The sequence below is a fragment of the Ambystoma mexicanum genome, chromosome 3p, assembly GCF_040938575.1.
Source record: "Ambystoma mexicanum isolate Mex_15411 chromosome 3p, UKY_AmexF1_1, whole genome shotgun sequence".
Lineage (NCBI taxonomy): Eukaryota > Metazoa > Chordata > Amphibia > Caudata > Ambystomatidae > Ambystoma > Ambystoma mexicanum.
Window position 1 is genome coordinate 777,440,923 of NC_090925.1, and position 17,300 is coordinate 777,458,222.

The following is a 17,300-nucleotide window of genomic DNA, read 5'->3' on the forward strand; positions in this document are numbered from 1 at the left end:
TCAAAAGGCTCCGTGCAACATCAAGGAGGGTCTGGGGAGAATAATATGATATGGCGTTTGTAACGCACTTATACAAAGTATATCAAAGCGCGACGAGGCAAGGGAGGGGGAACAGAGGGAAGACAGAGACAAGGATCTTACTAGGCCAGGTGACCTTGAGATCGTGCAGGGGAGGGGGGAAAGGGAACATACAGGGGGAGCTGTAGGGGGCAGTGCAATACATAGGATCAACAGTAAATCAATAAAATAAATAGAACAGTAGGTAAAAGTGCGTCCAGCTAGTGGCAAGTGCAGGGGTACGTGCAAAAATCAAGTGTCAAGTCCCAGTTGGTGGGGGTTGTAAGGATACAGAAACAGCCCCCAAGTGCAGGAGTTGCCCGGAAGGCAGTGCAGGAGTGCAGCTGGCGGGGGAGGGGACTTGGGCCAGAGATCAGAGGGTAGCCAGGTGACCAATGCAGTTTCAGTCAAGAGTTCAGCAGGGGAGAGGAGGAGAGAAAGCAGAAGCAAAGAGGTAGGTCTTGAGGTTTTTCCGAACCGCAGATGGTTCTCCTCAAGTTTCAGGGAGGCTGTTCCAGAGGGAGGCCCGAGCCGAAGAAAGAGATCTACCACCAACTCGTTGCTTGGAGAAGTGACTGACCCTGAGGGAGTTGGAAGCGGATGAGCGAAGCTCAAGAAGGAAGAGATTTAGGAAGAGAGAGTTGGAGGTAATGAGGCCCTAGACCCCAGAAGGCCTTATGGACAATGCAGAGGGTTATGAACTTAATCCACGCAGCCACTGGGAGCCAGTGCAGAGATTTCAGTCCTGGAGAGATCCGATCCCTGGGCTTGAGACCAAGGACAACTCTTGCAGTCCTGTTCTGGATGAGTTGCAGAGGGCGGAGAGTAGAAGCAGGCAGATTTAGAAAGAGGCTGTTGCAATAGTCCAGCCTAGAGAGAACCAGAGCTCTGGAGACCGTGAGCTTCCAGGGGAAGGAGAGGAAAGGAAGAATACCTCTGAGGATGTGCAGCTGGTAGTCTGACTTCTTAGAGATGTGAGGAGAGAAGGAGAGAGTGGAGTCGAAGATGACCACAAGGTTTTTAGCCTTACAGGCGGGAGAAGGAAGAGGGCCAAGAGAGGCTTGCCAGAGAGCGACAGGAAAGGAGGGAGCTGGTGTGCCGATGAGGAGAATCTCTGTCTTACTGGCATTAAGGCAGATATCGTTGGCGGCACACCACTCCTGGATAGCAGACAGTCAGAGATGAGAGAAGAAGAGGTAAGAAAGAAGGAGGTTGTTCCCAAAATAGGGCACCCCGTCCCCTGCACACGATCAGGTATCTGTAAAACAGATCAATAACTTGTAGGAGTAGTGTGTGGTTGTGAGGTACTAAGATAGAAATCTATTGCTCCCAACCAATACATTAGATGTATTAAAGCTTTAGACATTTTTGAAAACACAATTCAAACCATAAATAAGTTCAAACAAGTTGTGGCTTAGTCAAATGACCATTCAGAAACGACATTTTGTATCGCAAAATAACAAAAAATGTATTGTATGCAAGTTGGCCCAACGTGTTTTGAGAACTCACTCTTCATCAGGGGCATAAACCATAGTTCCATAAGTTTCTACAGAGAAATGGAAAAAATATATGTACATCTTAGTTTTGCATTTTTAGTGCAGTGATACATTAGATAAATGAAGGTACAGTCGTTATTAACATAAGAACATAACATTTCTTCCAGTATTAATCAAATCTAGTGTGATTAGTCCTACTAAGGGTAAAGTATAACAGCTACCATCTGCAATATGGCTCCTATATTTCAATAGAACAAAAGATGTGCCACAGGCATCTTCAGATTAAACTTTCAAATGACAGTGACACATTTTTTGTGTTCATACAAGAAATTAGAAATACCCGCTTATCAATCATGATTTATTAGGTGTGGACTATCCAGTATATAAAGTTACATCTTGAATATTGTAATAATTTCCAGCGCGAACCACCCGTTGGATTATTCTCATTTGTTATTCGTTTGCATAAGTATGCTAACGGTTGAAGGTAAAGGTACCCATTCCTCAAGGTGTTGCAACAGGAATAATATGACAAGCAAGTGATTAAGTATTGTATCGTAATTATGCGAGTGGCTCTGAATGTTTTTTACCGAAATTTGGTTTTACAGTGTTTATTGCGACTTCTAATAAAGATGGTGAACTCTGTGTTGGTGTCTTTTGTCCCAGGTGTAACCCTGCGACAATTGTTGTCTTTATTATTACAATCAAAGTTTGCCTTTTCCTCCTCCATTTGTTAAACTCCTCGATCATTTATTCAGCCTATCTTATTCACTCTTTTGGTTGACAAAGTATCTTTCGCATATTGTGGATTCTGTACTTATATTCTTTATCATATGATTGATCTAAAAGGAATTACAAGAATGTACTTTCAGCCTGCCTTATTTCCAGGCTCTAGTAGTTGCAGTTGACTTTTTTCTGTATCTGTAGCTCTTTTTTTGCCTGGTGTTTTTTTGTATTTTCGTCATGAAAAAATCAGGGTTAGACCATGACGCTGCAAAGCTAAACTTGTGAGCCAATACTTCGTATCATGAAATCAAGCACAAAGGCTTTTCCTGGGAAATTCATGAGAAATCTGATTTCTGATTGTAATTTAAATGTCGACCAATAAGAGCCAAGCCGCTGAGATAACATGAAATGTTTCACTAAATAAGCTTACAGCATTTGTTTTGATACTGTGCATATATTTGATATCTGAAATTTCACCCAGTGAAGCTTTTATTTTGTTCTTCATTTCTTCTAAAAGCAATAAGGAAATTCACTTTTAGTCCATTGCCTAAGTCATCTACTGTTTCCTTGGTGATTATAGGGCCTCTGCAACCCATTCTACTCGCCTCTCTTTTCATGTTAATGAACAAGTTTCCTTTTCAGTTTTTTTTACTTGCTTCTATATCAAGTGAGGCAACCATGTGTAATTCACCCAGAGAGGACATGTTGTCTAGTTTATACATTGGTTAATCTGAGACCCGGGCTCAATCTTGATTTTGGCATTTTAGCAAACCTGGTGCAGTTCTTAGCAAGACACATTTCCCTATGCCATGCACACCTCTCTGCCTTCCGCATCATCGTATCCTGGCTTCGGTAATCTGGTCTCAGCTGGACCTCATATACCATACTGTTCTATGTCTAGCACATCATGTTCATGGTGCTTTGGTTGCTACGCTGGTTATTCTCTTTAAGCCCTCCACGGCTCTTTGTGCTACGTCTGTGTTAAAAACATTCAATATAGTATGTGAGAACCAAGGATTTCAGGAAAACCTCTAATCTGACTTTTCAGCAATAATGAAAAAGGGAAAATCACCAAGGGTAATTATGTAGCTCCAGGTGAGTTCTGTTTCCATAGTCAAGCTGTCCAATACAAAGGCCCTCATTACGAGCATGGCGGTCTGGAAAGTACGGTACCAGTAATCGTGCTGGTACCGTACTTCCCGACCTCCATACTACAGGCTCTGCTTGCACGAACCGTTTCACCCACCAGGTATTCCTGGCGGGTGTAACGGCACCCGCGAGCAGAGCACGTTGGATGCACCGCCACATGCAGAGTTGTGCCGGTGCATCTGACGTCCCCATGCACATTCAGCTCTATGGAGCAGAATGGGGATGAGGAGGCCCTTGATTCCGGCACCCGAAAATGGGCAAGTACCGAGTCCGCCTAACTTGGCATGACCTGGTTCTTGCCCATTCATGGGTGCCAGAAAAATGCAACTCCGGCGGCAGCCGTGCCGTTTTTAACGGCACGGCTACCGCCAGAGTTGTAATGAGGCCCAAAGTATTTTCAGAGTTTTTCCTCAAAGCATTTTGTGGTTCTGCTTTTAAGCAGTAGTCCCATTGCTGATGGGCAAGTAATTTATTTACTGTAAGATTTCGGTAAGGCGCTAAATGCTGTTAAGAATAGCCCCTTCAAATCAGCTTGGGATGGAAGATGGGTGAGAGTAAGGAGAACAGGGCTGATGAGAGGACCAGGTATTAGATCGAACTGGATAAGCAATTTCGTTAACCCTCATAATTAAAGTGACATCGTAGGCCAATTCTAACAAGACATTATCCAGCAATGTTTAATTTTAAGCTTCTAACTTATCCGTGTTGAAATCGGATTCTGTATTTTCAGGCATTACACCTTGAGTTTATATTCTAAAGTAGAAGTCCAAATTGCACCGCTTGCCCAAAAAACAAGTTCGACTAATTATTATATTTTGCAAATTGCAAACCCCCTCCTGACCCAAGAGTTTGTATTCTGTGGTCTAGTCCGAATGTTGTGTTTGAAAAGAAAAGATTTGCCAGGAAAGAAGATGTTCTTCCTCTGTGTGCTCAGCAGCTATCCGAGCGACTCACTGTGTAGCCTCTGTATGGGATGAAAATGTACCTTACCAGTGTTTTTTTCAAAAGGCTCTTGTTGGGGAGAATTCTCAGAAATGTGCTAATTCCTCTCTACCTTACAGACCCTGAGCTCTTTTGCTGGACTCTAGGACTTTTTCATTTTTACCTGGAGAGAGTGAGACCCTTTTTTCCCACTCTCTCGTGTATTTGAATGTGATTCTACTAGAGGCGCATGCAGACAAACTCCTCGCCAAATATGGGAAATTTTCCCTAATTCCTGTTGTACGTTTTTCGGAACAAAATCATTCCTGCTTTGACCTATGGAGGTGAGACCATATTGGGGTGCGACCATGAACTGTGGTCAAGAGTTGAGCATGTGATATGGAGAAGGATCCTCAAACTGCCAAAGGGCTTTCCAACTGCCTGCATGAGGTACGAGATGAGCACATCATCTGTAAATGCGATAATGATGTGGAACTCTCTAACCTTATGCAGAAAGATAGGAGCGATGACATTCTGAAATTCCGTCTTCTTAAAAATAACAGCTTATGCGCCTCGAAAGAACTTCTAGGTCAATGGAGATCTGTCTGTGATGGCATCCTAAAACAGCTGAATACCGATAAGGAAACGCTGCTATGGAACCCGAATGCAGTAAAAAACAAATTACTGGAACATGACTGGAACTGGATCGAAACATATGACAAATGAAAGAGTCATGCAAGAATGAGTAATGCACCATCTGAAGCAAAAAAGCAGAATGATTTGCCCAAGTATATGAGGCAATTCCCTTGCAAAAGGAGACGAGTAATCATCTTAAAATTTAGATTAAACGCATGGGAAACAAAGGAAACTGAATATTGGAAATGGGAGAAAAGCTGGCGAGAAAAATCATGTTGTTTTTGTACGGTCCAGAAGAATCACTAAAACATCTGGTGATGATCTGTCCTAAAATTAGTGAGGACACCTAAAATTAGTGAGGACAGAGGTCACTGTATGGGACAGGAGATGAATAAATATCCCACTCGCACTGTGGAAGAGTGGTGGACGATGCACGCGGGCGAAAACAATAAACTGATATTTCGCATTGACAGCGTTCTTGGATATCATTGTGAGAAATTTGCAAAATGACAGAGAGATGACAAAAGTGATTACTTAGGAAGTACTGTGAACTAGCTTCTAATAGAGCTCCTATGTTTTAATGTCTGGCAGATGAGTATATTTCTAATAATATGTGAGAATTCTATTTTAATTGGGATGTTCCAGATATTTGCCTGTTTCTCTTTCTTTCTTTTCTCTTGATGTTTTCTTTTACGAAAGGAACTGTATAGAAGGATTTATAAAAAATGTGTTTTTTCAAAGTTTGTAATAAACTAAATTCTTTTTGATTCTACTCTGTTTCGTTTGGTTTTTGGATTCCGACAAACTCCATCGGCATCTTTTTACATTGTAGCACACAGCACCTACAATGTAGTGCTACAGGGAAGTCTTACAGATTTCCACAAAGGCTTAAAACACCTTTCTCTTGGATAACTACTGTTTCCAAGAGCAGTAAAGTGAAATTGACTTTACTTTACACTTTTTTAAATTTCTAGACCTACACTATCTTACAATATGGTGCTGGAGGGGTTACCCAGTATCCCCTTTGTCTATCTTCTCATGTAACATTTTTATGTTACCCTTTCCTCGATTAATGGCTGGTGGCAGTGGTTTACTTTTAACTACTGTGCTGTGTCTTTACCACGGGCTGCGTTCGCAGCTGCAGTAAAGCACCCTTGGGTGCCATTTTTGTCAAAATGGCCCCGGTGTTCTTTTTTTGCCATTTCTTTGTGGAAAGGTCCTTCTTGAGAATTACTCTGCGGGCCAAACCAGGTTTGGTCCCTTCGTTCGTTTTGTCTTTGGTGGGATTCACGAGTGAAGCCCGCCTCTGGCTCCAGGGTGTCTGGTGGGGGCAGGAAGTGAGGGAGGTGCCTGAAACTCCCTGTGCTTAGTCTCCTAGGAGACAGGAATGCACTCATACTTGATTGGCCGGCTGGCTGTCCGTCAAGGAAAGCCACCCTGCTGGGTGATTGACAGCCAGGCTGGAATGAATGGGAAAAACTTGCATAAAAGGCGAGGCTTTTTGGCTTGGTAGGCAGAGTCGACCACTTGACGAAGGAATCCGAAGAAGAACTTGAAGAGGACGCCTGCTGCAAGTCCTGGACCGTTGGTTTGCCCGGTGAAGCCATGCTGTTGTGCTGAACTCCAAATTCGCATCATCAGAAAAGCCCCTGCAAGGACGACATCTCCCTTTGAGTTGGTGGGACCAATCAACTCCAAAGTAAGCCACCTGGACATCCGTCTTGAAGCTGGTTGAAATTCCACAGAGTTGCTGCTGGAACCGAAATACCAGGGAGAGGAACACCAGTTTGTGTGCATTGCTTTTAAGCTGGCCAAGAGCTCCAGGAAGATCCTCCGGACTCCCAGGACTCCCAGGAAGCACGACTGACCGACTGACCGAGCCTGAGCCACCTCAACAGAGTGCTGGACCCCAGACGCAAGGAAAGTCTGTCTCGACATCCAGGAACTGCAGTGGTGCTGTTTGCGGTAGACGCGAGGAGCTGAAACACCGAAAATTATGTGCCTGCTTAAGAATAATTGAGATCCCTTGTTTGTTCTGAGTAACCTTTTCTTTGCCACATCTCAGTGCTATTCTAAATGCTAACAGCAACATATCAATGTCCACAGTATCCTAACAATTGATGTCACCTGAGGGTGTAGGAAGTGTATGTGTGGCATCCCCAAGGGGTGCTTGCTGATTTAGAAACTAAGAGTGTGTATTTTGAAGGTATTTGTGTGTTGCTATAATATTGCTCCCTTCTAAAGAAGGCTTATATAAATGACCAGTAAATAAATACATAATTTGTTTTATCAAGAAACCTTGAGTTTAAGAGTTTGTTTGAATAACTGTCACTGTGAATCTTTGTGTAACCACTCTACTGCTCTCATTGACCCCTCTTGAGATAAGCCTGGCTGCTCTACCACACTACCAACCTGTGTAGTTCAGACTTATACCTAAGGTTGGGTTCTATTGCCAGGAGGCTGAGATTGTTGTAGTGCTACCTAAGAGCACTACCCCAAATCTGTACCTAACAGCTGTATCTAGTGCCCAGCAGATCCTTGCTCTTTCATCAATTTGTGGAGAGTGGCACAATTAACCCATCACATTTCCCACTAGGCACTTTCAGGACGGTTGCATAAAGGAGGAACTGACCATTTGCACATTACAATTAGAATGTGATAGAGTTTACTCTTGCTGATGGGGAAAGTGGTGTGCAGCAAAGAATTGCCTGCTGGGCAGGAAGGAGGTGCTGAAACAAAAATGGTTCTCATTGAACAAAGGCTGGCCTGTCTGATGATAGTCGGCACACTTTGCTTACGGTGATAATCGGTATCATGCTGTGGTCCTCCCCTTCTTCCCAATCCTCTCTAGGATTGGCCTGGTCTGCATCTTTCACTTTCCCCCAAACTTATTCCAGGTTCCTTTTTTAACCCTGATGCGAGAGGTGTGTTTCGCTTCTCTCGCCCGTGCGCTTCTCAAGTGCAGCCTGATCACATGCAGTGGTTTGCCAGTCTTCGTTTCTCTTTAAGCTCCAGTGCAAGTTGTCCAATCTCACTTACCGGTTCTGCATAAAGTTCTATAGGAAGGTCCAAGGCTGATTTGGGTTTGTTTGGGGAGCATCGTACGAGATTACTGTGGATGACTTCCATAATCCCTCTGTGACCCACCATTTTGAATCTGGCGGGAATTGGTTAAACCATGGCTTTCTCTGGGTCTCCTATGTGTCGAGGCCCCTTTCGATTTGTGCGTGCCTAGAGGGGTGATCCTAAAACTCCCTTCGCCCCACCCCTTCTATCCACTCGGATCCCCTCTACAGCCCTCATCATAGCAGGGGACAGTCAGGCTCACAAGATAGCAACTACTCCACACAAAACGACTGCCTCCAAACCCCCCCCAACTACCTGAGCCATCCAGGGATTTCCCATAGAAGTGCAAGGCAAGGACTACATGTCGCATAATCCCCCGGTTCTCCCTCAGTGAAAACCCGGAAAACATTCTGGGCCACATAGCCTCTCTCCCTCGCCAAAGGAGCGACTCAAACTGACCTGAAAAAAAGTGGAAAGGGCAAAAGCCAACTTCAGGGGGGAAAGAGCATTCCAGCAACCAACACGGAGTGAGAGCTGTAACCAGCCAGCAGAGAGAAAGGAGCAGGTCAGGCTAGTGAAAACCTAGATAGTCACCCACCTCTAAAAGCCTATCACATTAAGGCCACCCCCCAGGCCCCACCCCCCACAGGCAATTAGCAGAAAAGAAGCAGCTGCAGCCTGTCGCAGATGAGCCCTGCCTTATAGCCACAACTTTTTGTCTTGAAGACCAGCCGAGTGGGTGGGCCAGGCCACTATAAAAGCAGCTGTAAATTCAGGTCAGTTTGAGTTGCTGGAGAAGAGTTCAGGCAGCATTTGGAGATTGTTTGGGAAAGAGGAGAAGGAATAGTGTGGAGCAATAGAGTAGGTGACTGGAGAGGTCGATTATGGAGGGGAATCGGTAACATCTTAGATGGGGAGACGGAGGTGGAAAGAGAGCTAGTGTGGAGTAGGTTGAGGAGAAAGGAATGGAAGGGGAAGGATTAACATGAAGGGGTTGGAGGAGGTTTAGGAAAGTGGAGGAGTAGAGAAAGGCTTAATAGCAAGAGAGTTGTTGGAGGTGGTTGGAGGAGAGCTGTTTGAAGAGGTTGAAGAATTTGAAGAGTTGGCCTTATTGTTGGAAGGGGTTGGCGGGGTGAAGGAGTTGGATGAGAGATGTGTTGGATGGGGGAATTTCATGAAAGAATCAGAGAGGGAGGCAACGTAATCTACGAGGAAGCAGAAAGCATCAGCGGAAGCAAACCTAGAAGAAAAGGGAGTGGGCTAGGAGTTTGCCTTTGATCTGAAGAGGAGGTGTCCATGATGGTCTGAGGTACCAGCGTGTGGGGTTCTGACAAGGAGGGAAAGACCAGCTAAGGCTCAAAGGTACTCGATAGGTAGAGGGAACCCTAAGATTGAGCCTGTCCGCCAACCACCCACTCTCTGCTACCCCTAAGACCTTGCTCTATCCAGATCAGCAGACCTGAAATTTAGACTCAGTCAATCTGCAGCCATATCCACAAGACTACGGCACCCGCCTGCAGACTTTTTTTGTGTTTCCAGCAAGCCAGGCGCCAGTACAAATCGCAAGTCCAGCAGCAGCCTGCTGGTTTTACCGGCACGGCTACCACCGGTCTTGTAATGAGGCCAAATGTCTGTTCAGCGAGATGGTGACATGACAGGTAATAGCGTAGCTGAGAAGGGTCAATGATTTTGCTGTTTAAGTTAATAACAAGAGGTCTGACCAGGTTGGAACTTAAGGTAAGAATCCTAAGCGAGTTATTCCCCAACTAAGACTTGCAGTCCCTGTTTGGGGCATTAAGTTAGATATTACATTAAAACAGCATCCCAGTGCAGTTCGAACTTTTTCAAAGCAACTGGCATAGCTTAGTGACCATCTGTATTAATTAGGGTGGAGTTTAGGTTGACAGGGTAGCTTTTAGATGAAAATTAATTTCGTTATATACTTGAATTCGATCTTATAGTTTTAAGGGTCAAGAAAAAGAAACTATAGTTCTTTGAATTAAACTTTAGCCTGGAGCTAAAGGAGAAAGTCCCACAAGAAAGTTAAGGAACCTTCAAGCTATCGGGAGGAAGTTCATAGGTACATTTTGCAATATAGAGAGGCTGTGTAGACTTGGAGTTTTTGGGGATGCTACCAAGGAATAACAGAAGATATTCGTTTGGGTCTTGCATTACCTGACTCAGTGTGATGTGGCTGCTGTGATTGCTAGTTTTTCCCCATCCCCTTATTCTACTTGACCCATTATAGTGTTTAGCTTCAGGGGGAGCAGTGGGGCAGACCAGCTCCCATGGATTCTGGAAAAACTGCAGTTTCTGACAGCACTCCACTTTGGGCTTCCCTGAGCCCAAAGTACACAATTTATGGGACATCTTTGATCTGCCATTAACTTTCCTGCCAGATTCCAAAACATGGCAAGCAGTGTATATACATTTCTTCCCTCTTTGAAAGGAAATTTTTAGGAGAAGCCTGACATCTTTTTCTCCCTGGTCCAGCTGCGTAACTAGATGTTCCTGGCTCTCTGCATGGCCGATATCATGTTTATGAAAAAGGGAAGGCTCTGCCTGGTAATGTGGCCATGTGATATGGGACAGGGGAACAGAGGAGAGGCTGATGGACTTGGGAGGTTCCTTCTTACACCTCCTCAAGGGTTTCATTGCGGAACGGGTGGCTCCATCCCAGGTGAATCAATCACAAGCTTGAGAGTGCCCACCACGTTTATAATTTGTTATATCTTCACAGAGTCTTTCTCTTGTAAAATGTGAGCAATTTCACCTATTTAACATGACACATGAGAAAGGTGTTTTTTTCTAATTATTCAGCACTTTCCCCACACATAGTTTGTTTATATAATTATACTGATACTGGACTACGTGGGAAGGTTATATAGTGAGAGAGAAAATATTGCATGTGATGTTCAAATGGAACAGCTTTTTCACATAAGTGTCCTTTCTCTTGGATGCTAGAAGCCTGCAGTAGATACTCATTTGGGAGAATCACTGTTGCTGATTGTTAAGATTCATATTCTCATTTACCTGCACAATGAATTAATTTCAGGTTATTGCTTTGTTTAAAAGAAACGTATTCATAGTAAATTGATTCTGTCTCTCTCCATCTCTCCCTCTCTCATAAGGTATCCTACAGATCTACAAACCTTTTCCCGTAGCCGCCTTCCTGGGCCTTGGGATCCTCAGCTTTCTGGCAAGAGAATGAAATTGAAGCTGCCGGATACTTGGGAGCGGCAGCTCAGTCTTCTCGGAAATATCCCTTCCATCTGGGAGGAATTGATTGGTATTTTAACAACATGCAGATTATTGTTTGTTTAATGTGATATTTTGGTTCAATTTGTATTATGACAGGAAGGCTCAGGCTTGGTGTTAGGCAGAAACCTGTGCAGTTCCCTTGGGGAACACTGCAAAAGATTTAAGACTACAGGTAGAGCAGTAAACCCCTTTGGTAGCAGTCTGTACCACCCAGATTTACCTGGTAGCTGTGGCTGAGCAGTCAGACTTCTCTCAAGAAGAGTTAGGCAGTATGCAAAGTATACACAATATGTACCAAAACACAATAGCACAAGCAAACACTGACCAGAGCTTGGTTTCAAAAGTATATAGTTATTTATTTAAAATACACATAAGTTAAAAACACTCTAGCAAAATATAGTAAACACTTCAAACACAGTTATAATGAAAGTAGATTCAATCCTTTCTCCTATCTAGACAACTCTAGGTTAACACCACTTAATTAAAACAGAGGTGAGTGCTTAACGTTAGATGACACTCTAGTAGTTTCCAAGAAAGGGAGAGAAAAAGCAGAAATGGGTTAAACACACCACTCTAAGGTCCAGAACACTTGCAATAGGCTTAAAGAAGCACAAAAGTCACAGGTGAGCAAAAGTCACTAGGCAGGGCCCACTCTTAGAGTAGCCGGAGCGAAAATGTGCCCAAGATCACACTGTTAGTTAGAGATTCAAAGTCTTGCAAAGAGTCAAAAAAAGAGTTTAGAGTGGCTCAGAAAGTTTAGCCAAAGTGTCCCAGGCACTCCCAGGTTCGAAAGCCGGGGACTAAATCTACCCCGTACAGTCGGTGGCAAGGGAAGCCAGGCGGAACACAGTACCTTAAGCGGAAAGGATCCTCCAGCGGTGGCAGTTGTTCCAGGCAGTGGCAGCAGGGCTCGACGTCGGTCAGGGGAGAAGAAGTTCTCGCTGAAGAGCAGAAGAGGAGGGTCGTTGCACTGCCCGGGAAGAAACCAGCCGCGGAGTCCTCCGGTTAAAGGGTTGGTACCGACTTTCGCGGTATGGGGGTAAAGTGTGGTATTCCGGTTGCCGGGGTGCTTGGCACAGGCAAGGCGGCCACGAGATACCTCAAAGAACGGAAAGAAGGCGAAAACTGGTTGTCCCCACCAGTTAAGGGAAGGAGCCACTCCGTTAAGAGTTCTCCTCGGTCGTCGGGAAAAAAAAAGTGGTGAGACGGTTCAGCAGGGCTCCACCGGGTGGTGTCGTCGAAGCAGGTCGGCTCAGCTCTTCCCTCGTCGGATTCTTGGTCCTGTGGCGACTTCTGAAGTCCCAGTCCCCAAAGCCCTGCTTTTATGCAGCAAGCCCCCATTCACCCAGCCTAGCTGTCACTCTAACATGCTAAGTGGTGAGCCGGGCGGCTCACCACTTGGGCCAATCAGGACGGAGTGCGACTTGAGTTACCAAGGTAACTCAGTCCAGGGTGCCTAAATCCCCCTCCACCCCTCCTAAGTACCCCAGACAGAGTGGCACCACTTTGGAGGGCTTCTGTGGAGAAGCCCGCCAAAAGTGGAACAAAGGGCTCCACTTTGGGTCAGAGTTACAGAGGCGAACACCAACGCCATTTTAGAATCAAGTTTTGGCAAAAAGTCCCAACCGGAGTTATAAAAATAAATATATAAACCGGCGGGATGTTTAAGGCTACCGTAAATAAATAATTAAATGTGTTAGCCTAAAACAATGGGAAATCCCATAGGGAAATATTCGCGGTCGAATATAAAAAGTAGTTTCCACTGCCACCAGCCAAAACTCGATCCGGGGGGACGGAGACGTGCCCCCTCGACTAACAGACCCTGGGGCAATCGAATTGCCCCAGCCAGTACGTCCACAATATGATGGTTTGTACTGGTTCTGTTCAGGATTCAAGACTAGCAAAGTCTTTGGTGACTTTACATGCCCTGGGAGACAGTAGTCAGTCCCAGGGTATGGAGTCTATGTTGGGGAGTCCCTAGGACACCCCTGGGTCACGGCACAGAGGGTGCTGTGTGACCCACATCACAAAAATACATGAGGCCCTATGGAGTAAAAGACCCCATAGCCCATTCAACACGAGGTTTGTCCAAGATAACACACTTCAACATGTCCAAGAGTGAGGGTAAAAGAGTCTCACTCTTGGCAGGAGAAAAAAATTAAACCCCAGAAATCCAGCAAAGCTGCTGGGGGACTCACTAGGTAGGGAAATTCAGCCTAAACAGAGAATTCTCCCTAACACTCGCCCCCCCCAGACTAAGGGACAGGAGGATTTAATCCACTCCTGGATGAACCTCATACCTCTAGTCGATGATATACATCCTAGAGAGTCCATCAGCATTTTGATGGTGACACCCTGACCTGTGCTCAATGGTGAAATCAAACCCTTGCAGGCAGATTGACCATCTCAATAGTTTTGGATTTTCCCCTTTCATTTGCATTAACCATCTCAAGGGTTGGTGGTCAGTCTGAATAACAAAAGTAGAACCATACAAGTATGGCCTAAACTTCTTCAGTGCCCACACAATAGCAAAGCATTCTCTTTCGATAGTTGCCCACCTTGTCTCAGGATCCTTCAGTTTCCTACTGATGAAGCAAATGGGGTGCTCCCTACCCTTCTCATCCAGTTGGCTTAGAACTGCACCTATACCTACATTGGAAGCATCAGTTTGTACAATGAAAGGTTGGTGGTAGTCAGGAGCTCTCAATACTGGGGCCTGGCAAAGAGCTCTCTTCAGTTTTTCAAAGGCCTGATTGCACTCCTCATTCCATTTTACCTTTTTAGGGAATTTGGGAGAGGAGATTACATTCAGTGGAGAAGCTATGGTCCCATAGTTCTCAATGAAATTCCTGTAATACCCAGTGAGGCCTAGAAAAGCTCTCACTTGGGTTTGAGTAGTTGGTGTTGTCCAATTTTGCACAGCTTCAATCTTGCTGGGCAAAGGCCTTATTTCTCCACCTCCTACCTCATGTCCAAGGTAGACCACTTTACTTTGACCAATCTGGCACTTACTGGCTTTGATTGTCAAATGGGCCTGTTTCAGAGCCTGCAACACATGTCCTAGGTGGTTCACATGTTCTTCCCAGGAGTGGCTGAAGACTGCAATGTCATCCAAGTATGCCATGCAGAAATCTTCCATCCCAGCCAGAACTTGGTTCACCATCCTTTGGAATGTGGCAGGTGCATTTTTCAGTCCAAAAGGCATGACCTTAAACTGGTACAAGCCAACTGGGGTTGAAAATGCAGTTTTCTCCTTGGCATGGTCTGTCAGGGCTATTTGCCAATAGCCTGACGTCAGGTCAAATGTGCTGAGGTACTTGGCTGCACCAAGTTTATCCACCAACTCATCTGTCCTGGGCAAAGGATGGGCATCAGTCTTGGTGACTGCATTTAGAGCTCTATAGTCCACACAGAATCTCAAGTCTTTGGATCCTGCCTTTGGTACTAACACAACTGGGCTAGACCATGGACTAGTAGAGGGCTCTATTACCCCGAGATCAAGCATCTTCTTGACCTCTCCTTTGATGTGGGCTCTGATATGTTCTGACATTCTGTATCCTCTGCTTTTGACTGGCAGACAGTCACCAGTGAGTATCTCATGCTGGCCCCAAGGGGTCAAGCCTGGTGACAGTGAGAACAGGGAGGCAAACTGATTTAACATAGATTTGCACTCCTCTTGTTGCTCAGGTGTCAGGTCTGAAGAGAGATTGACTCCTTCAACTTTTTCATCTAAAGGTACACCTCTGAGGAGATCAGGGAGAGATTCACTCTCTTCCTCCTCTGCAGCTGAAGCTAGGAGCAAGGCTCCTACATCAGGTCTGGAGATGTAGGCTTTTAGTCGGTTGGTGTGGAAGACTCTAGGAGCTTCCCTGGGTTTGCCCAGATCCACCAGATAGTTGACCTCTCCAAGTTTTCCCACAACCTTGAAGGGTCCCATCCATTTGTCTTGCAAGGCCCTCTGCCTTGTTGGGAGCATAACTAGAACTAGCTGGTCTTGAGTAAACTCAACCATGTTAGCCTTCTGGTCGTGCCAATGTTTGACCAGGGCTTGACCAGCTTTCAAGTTGTCACTTGCTTCTGCCATCATGTGTGACATTCTCCTCCGGAGACCTATCACATAGTCAGTCACTCTGACTGGCTTGAGGGGAGGAGCACCTTCCAACCCCTCCTTAATCAGGGCCAATGGACCTCTGACTGGATGGCCATAGAGAAGCTCAAAGGGAGAATAACCTACTCCCTCCTGAGGGACTTCTCTATAAGCAAAGAGAAGGCATGGCAGTAGAAGGTCCCACTTTTTCTTAAGGGGTTCTTCCAAAGCACCTATCATGCTCTTCATGGTTCTGTTAAACCTTTCAACCAACCCGTTTGTCTGAGGGTGGTAGGCGGTTGAGAACTTGTAGGTAACTCCACAGGTTTTCCACATGGCCTTCATGTAGTGGGACATAAAGTTTGACCCCCTGTCAGAGATTACCTCCTTAGGAAACCCAACCCTGGTAAAAATACCAAGGAGGGCCTTAGCCACAGCCGGAGCTGTAACAGTCCTCATAGGAATGGCCTCAGGGTATCTAGTAGCATGGTCTACTACAACAAGGATAAACCTGTTGCCTGAGGAGGTTGGAGGATCAAGGGGACCAACAATGTCAATCCCTACCCTCTCAAATGGGACTCCCACAACTGGGAGAGGCACTAAAGGTGCCACATTCTTGGAACCAACCTTACCAGAAGTCTGGCAGGTATGGCAGCTCTTACAATATCTATCTACTTCAGCCCCCATCTTTGGCCAATAAAAGTAGAGTGAGAGCCTTTCCTTGGTCTTCTTGAAACTCAAGTGGCCAGCCAAAGGTATCTCATGGGCTAGTTGTAAGAACTGTTGTCTGTTCTCTTGTGGGACTACAAGGCGTTTGTAGTCTCCAGGTTCAGACTCAGTGGGTTCACTGTAGAAGAGGCCATCTTCCCAGTGCAACCTATACTTCCCAGGCTCTTGCCCATCAGCTTGAGAAGCTGCCTGGTGGCGGAGACCCTCCAGAGTTGGACATTCTCTTTGCCCCTTACGAAAAGCTGCCCTGCTAGGCCCACCTTCTGCCAGTAAAGACTGCAGCTCAGGATGGTCCTCAGGGTCCAAATCTCCAATAAGGTTGGGGCCTCCTTCTAGCTCTTCCTCAGAGTCTAGCTCAACCACACAGGGTTGTACCTCTCTCTCAGCCTCAGCTGGAGGGGGAGTTACAGGTGTAACTTTGGACAACCTAGGGGAAGTCCTTGTTGGAAGCACTGGAGTGCTTGCTGCTGGCTTTTTCCTAGGAGTCTTGGGTTGCCCCTTTGCTCCTGATCTGGTAGTTACTGCAGTAAGTTGCTCCCGTGGTAGAGGAGTGATTTCTGTCATCATCTCCTGAGATAACCCTCTCAGGGTTTTCTCCCTTGCAGGTTTTGTGAGTTCCTGAAACCTTTTGCTAGGAGGTCTGGGGGTATGAGATACAACTCCAAGAGCTTTGAGGTCATTACCCAACAGAACCCTACCTGGCACTTCACATTGTACACTGACAGGTATTTTTACAGCCATATCATTACATTGGATGAGAACTGGTAACTGGGGACACATCTGCACAGGCCCACCAGCTAACTTGGTGAGGCATTTGGGTGCCTTAGCAACATCCTCTGCCTTGAAAAATGATTCATCCACCACAGTTATGCTGGCTCCAGTGTCCCTAATGGCAGGAGTCTCCTGACCATTCACCTGGACACTGTCCTTATAATACTCTTTAGTATTATCTGGGATAGAGTTATAGACATCTAAATTCTGTTGCTCCCACAACCCCAGAGAGACTAAAGAAACACTAGCTGAGACTCCAGTGGGTTCATCAGCTAGTAATAGAAAGTTTCCACTTGCCATATGTACTTCCTCTTCTGGAGCGAAGGCTAAGGAGGCAAGCTGGACCCCTGAAGGTTTACCCTTACATCTGGGGTCTCCTTTCACATGGTCAGTAGCCTTACAAA

At 45.6% G+C, this 17,300-nt stretch overlaps 1 protein-coding gene across 5 annotated transcripts in view; it reads left to right on the top strand.

Moving 5' to 3' along the window:
• TEP1 (telomerase associated protein 1) overlaps nucleotides 1-17,300 on the top strand; it is a 2,409,067-nt gene that overhangs the window by 358,615 nt on the left and 2,033,152 nt on the right. For all 5 annotated transcript variants that reach the window (XM_069651741.1, XM_069651744.1, XM_069651746.1 and 2 more), the window contains one exon: nucleotides 11,180-11,337. In XM_069651741.1, the coding sequence (XP_069507842.1) occupies nucleotides 11,180-11,337 (158 nt within the window). The remainder of the gene's footprint in view (nucleotides 1-11,179; nucleotides 11,338-17,300) is intronic.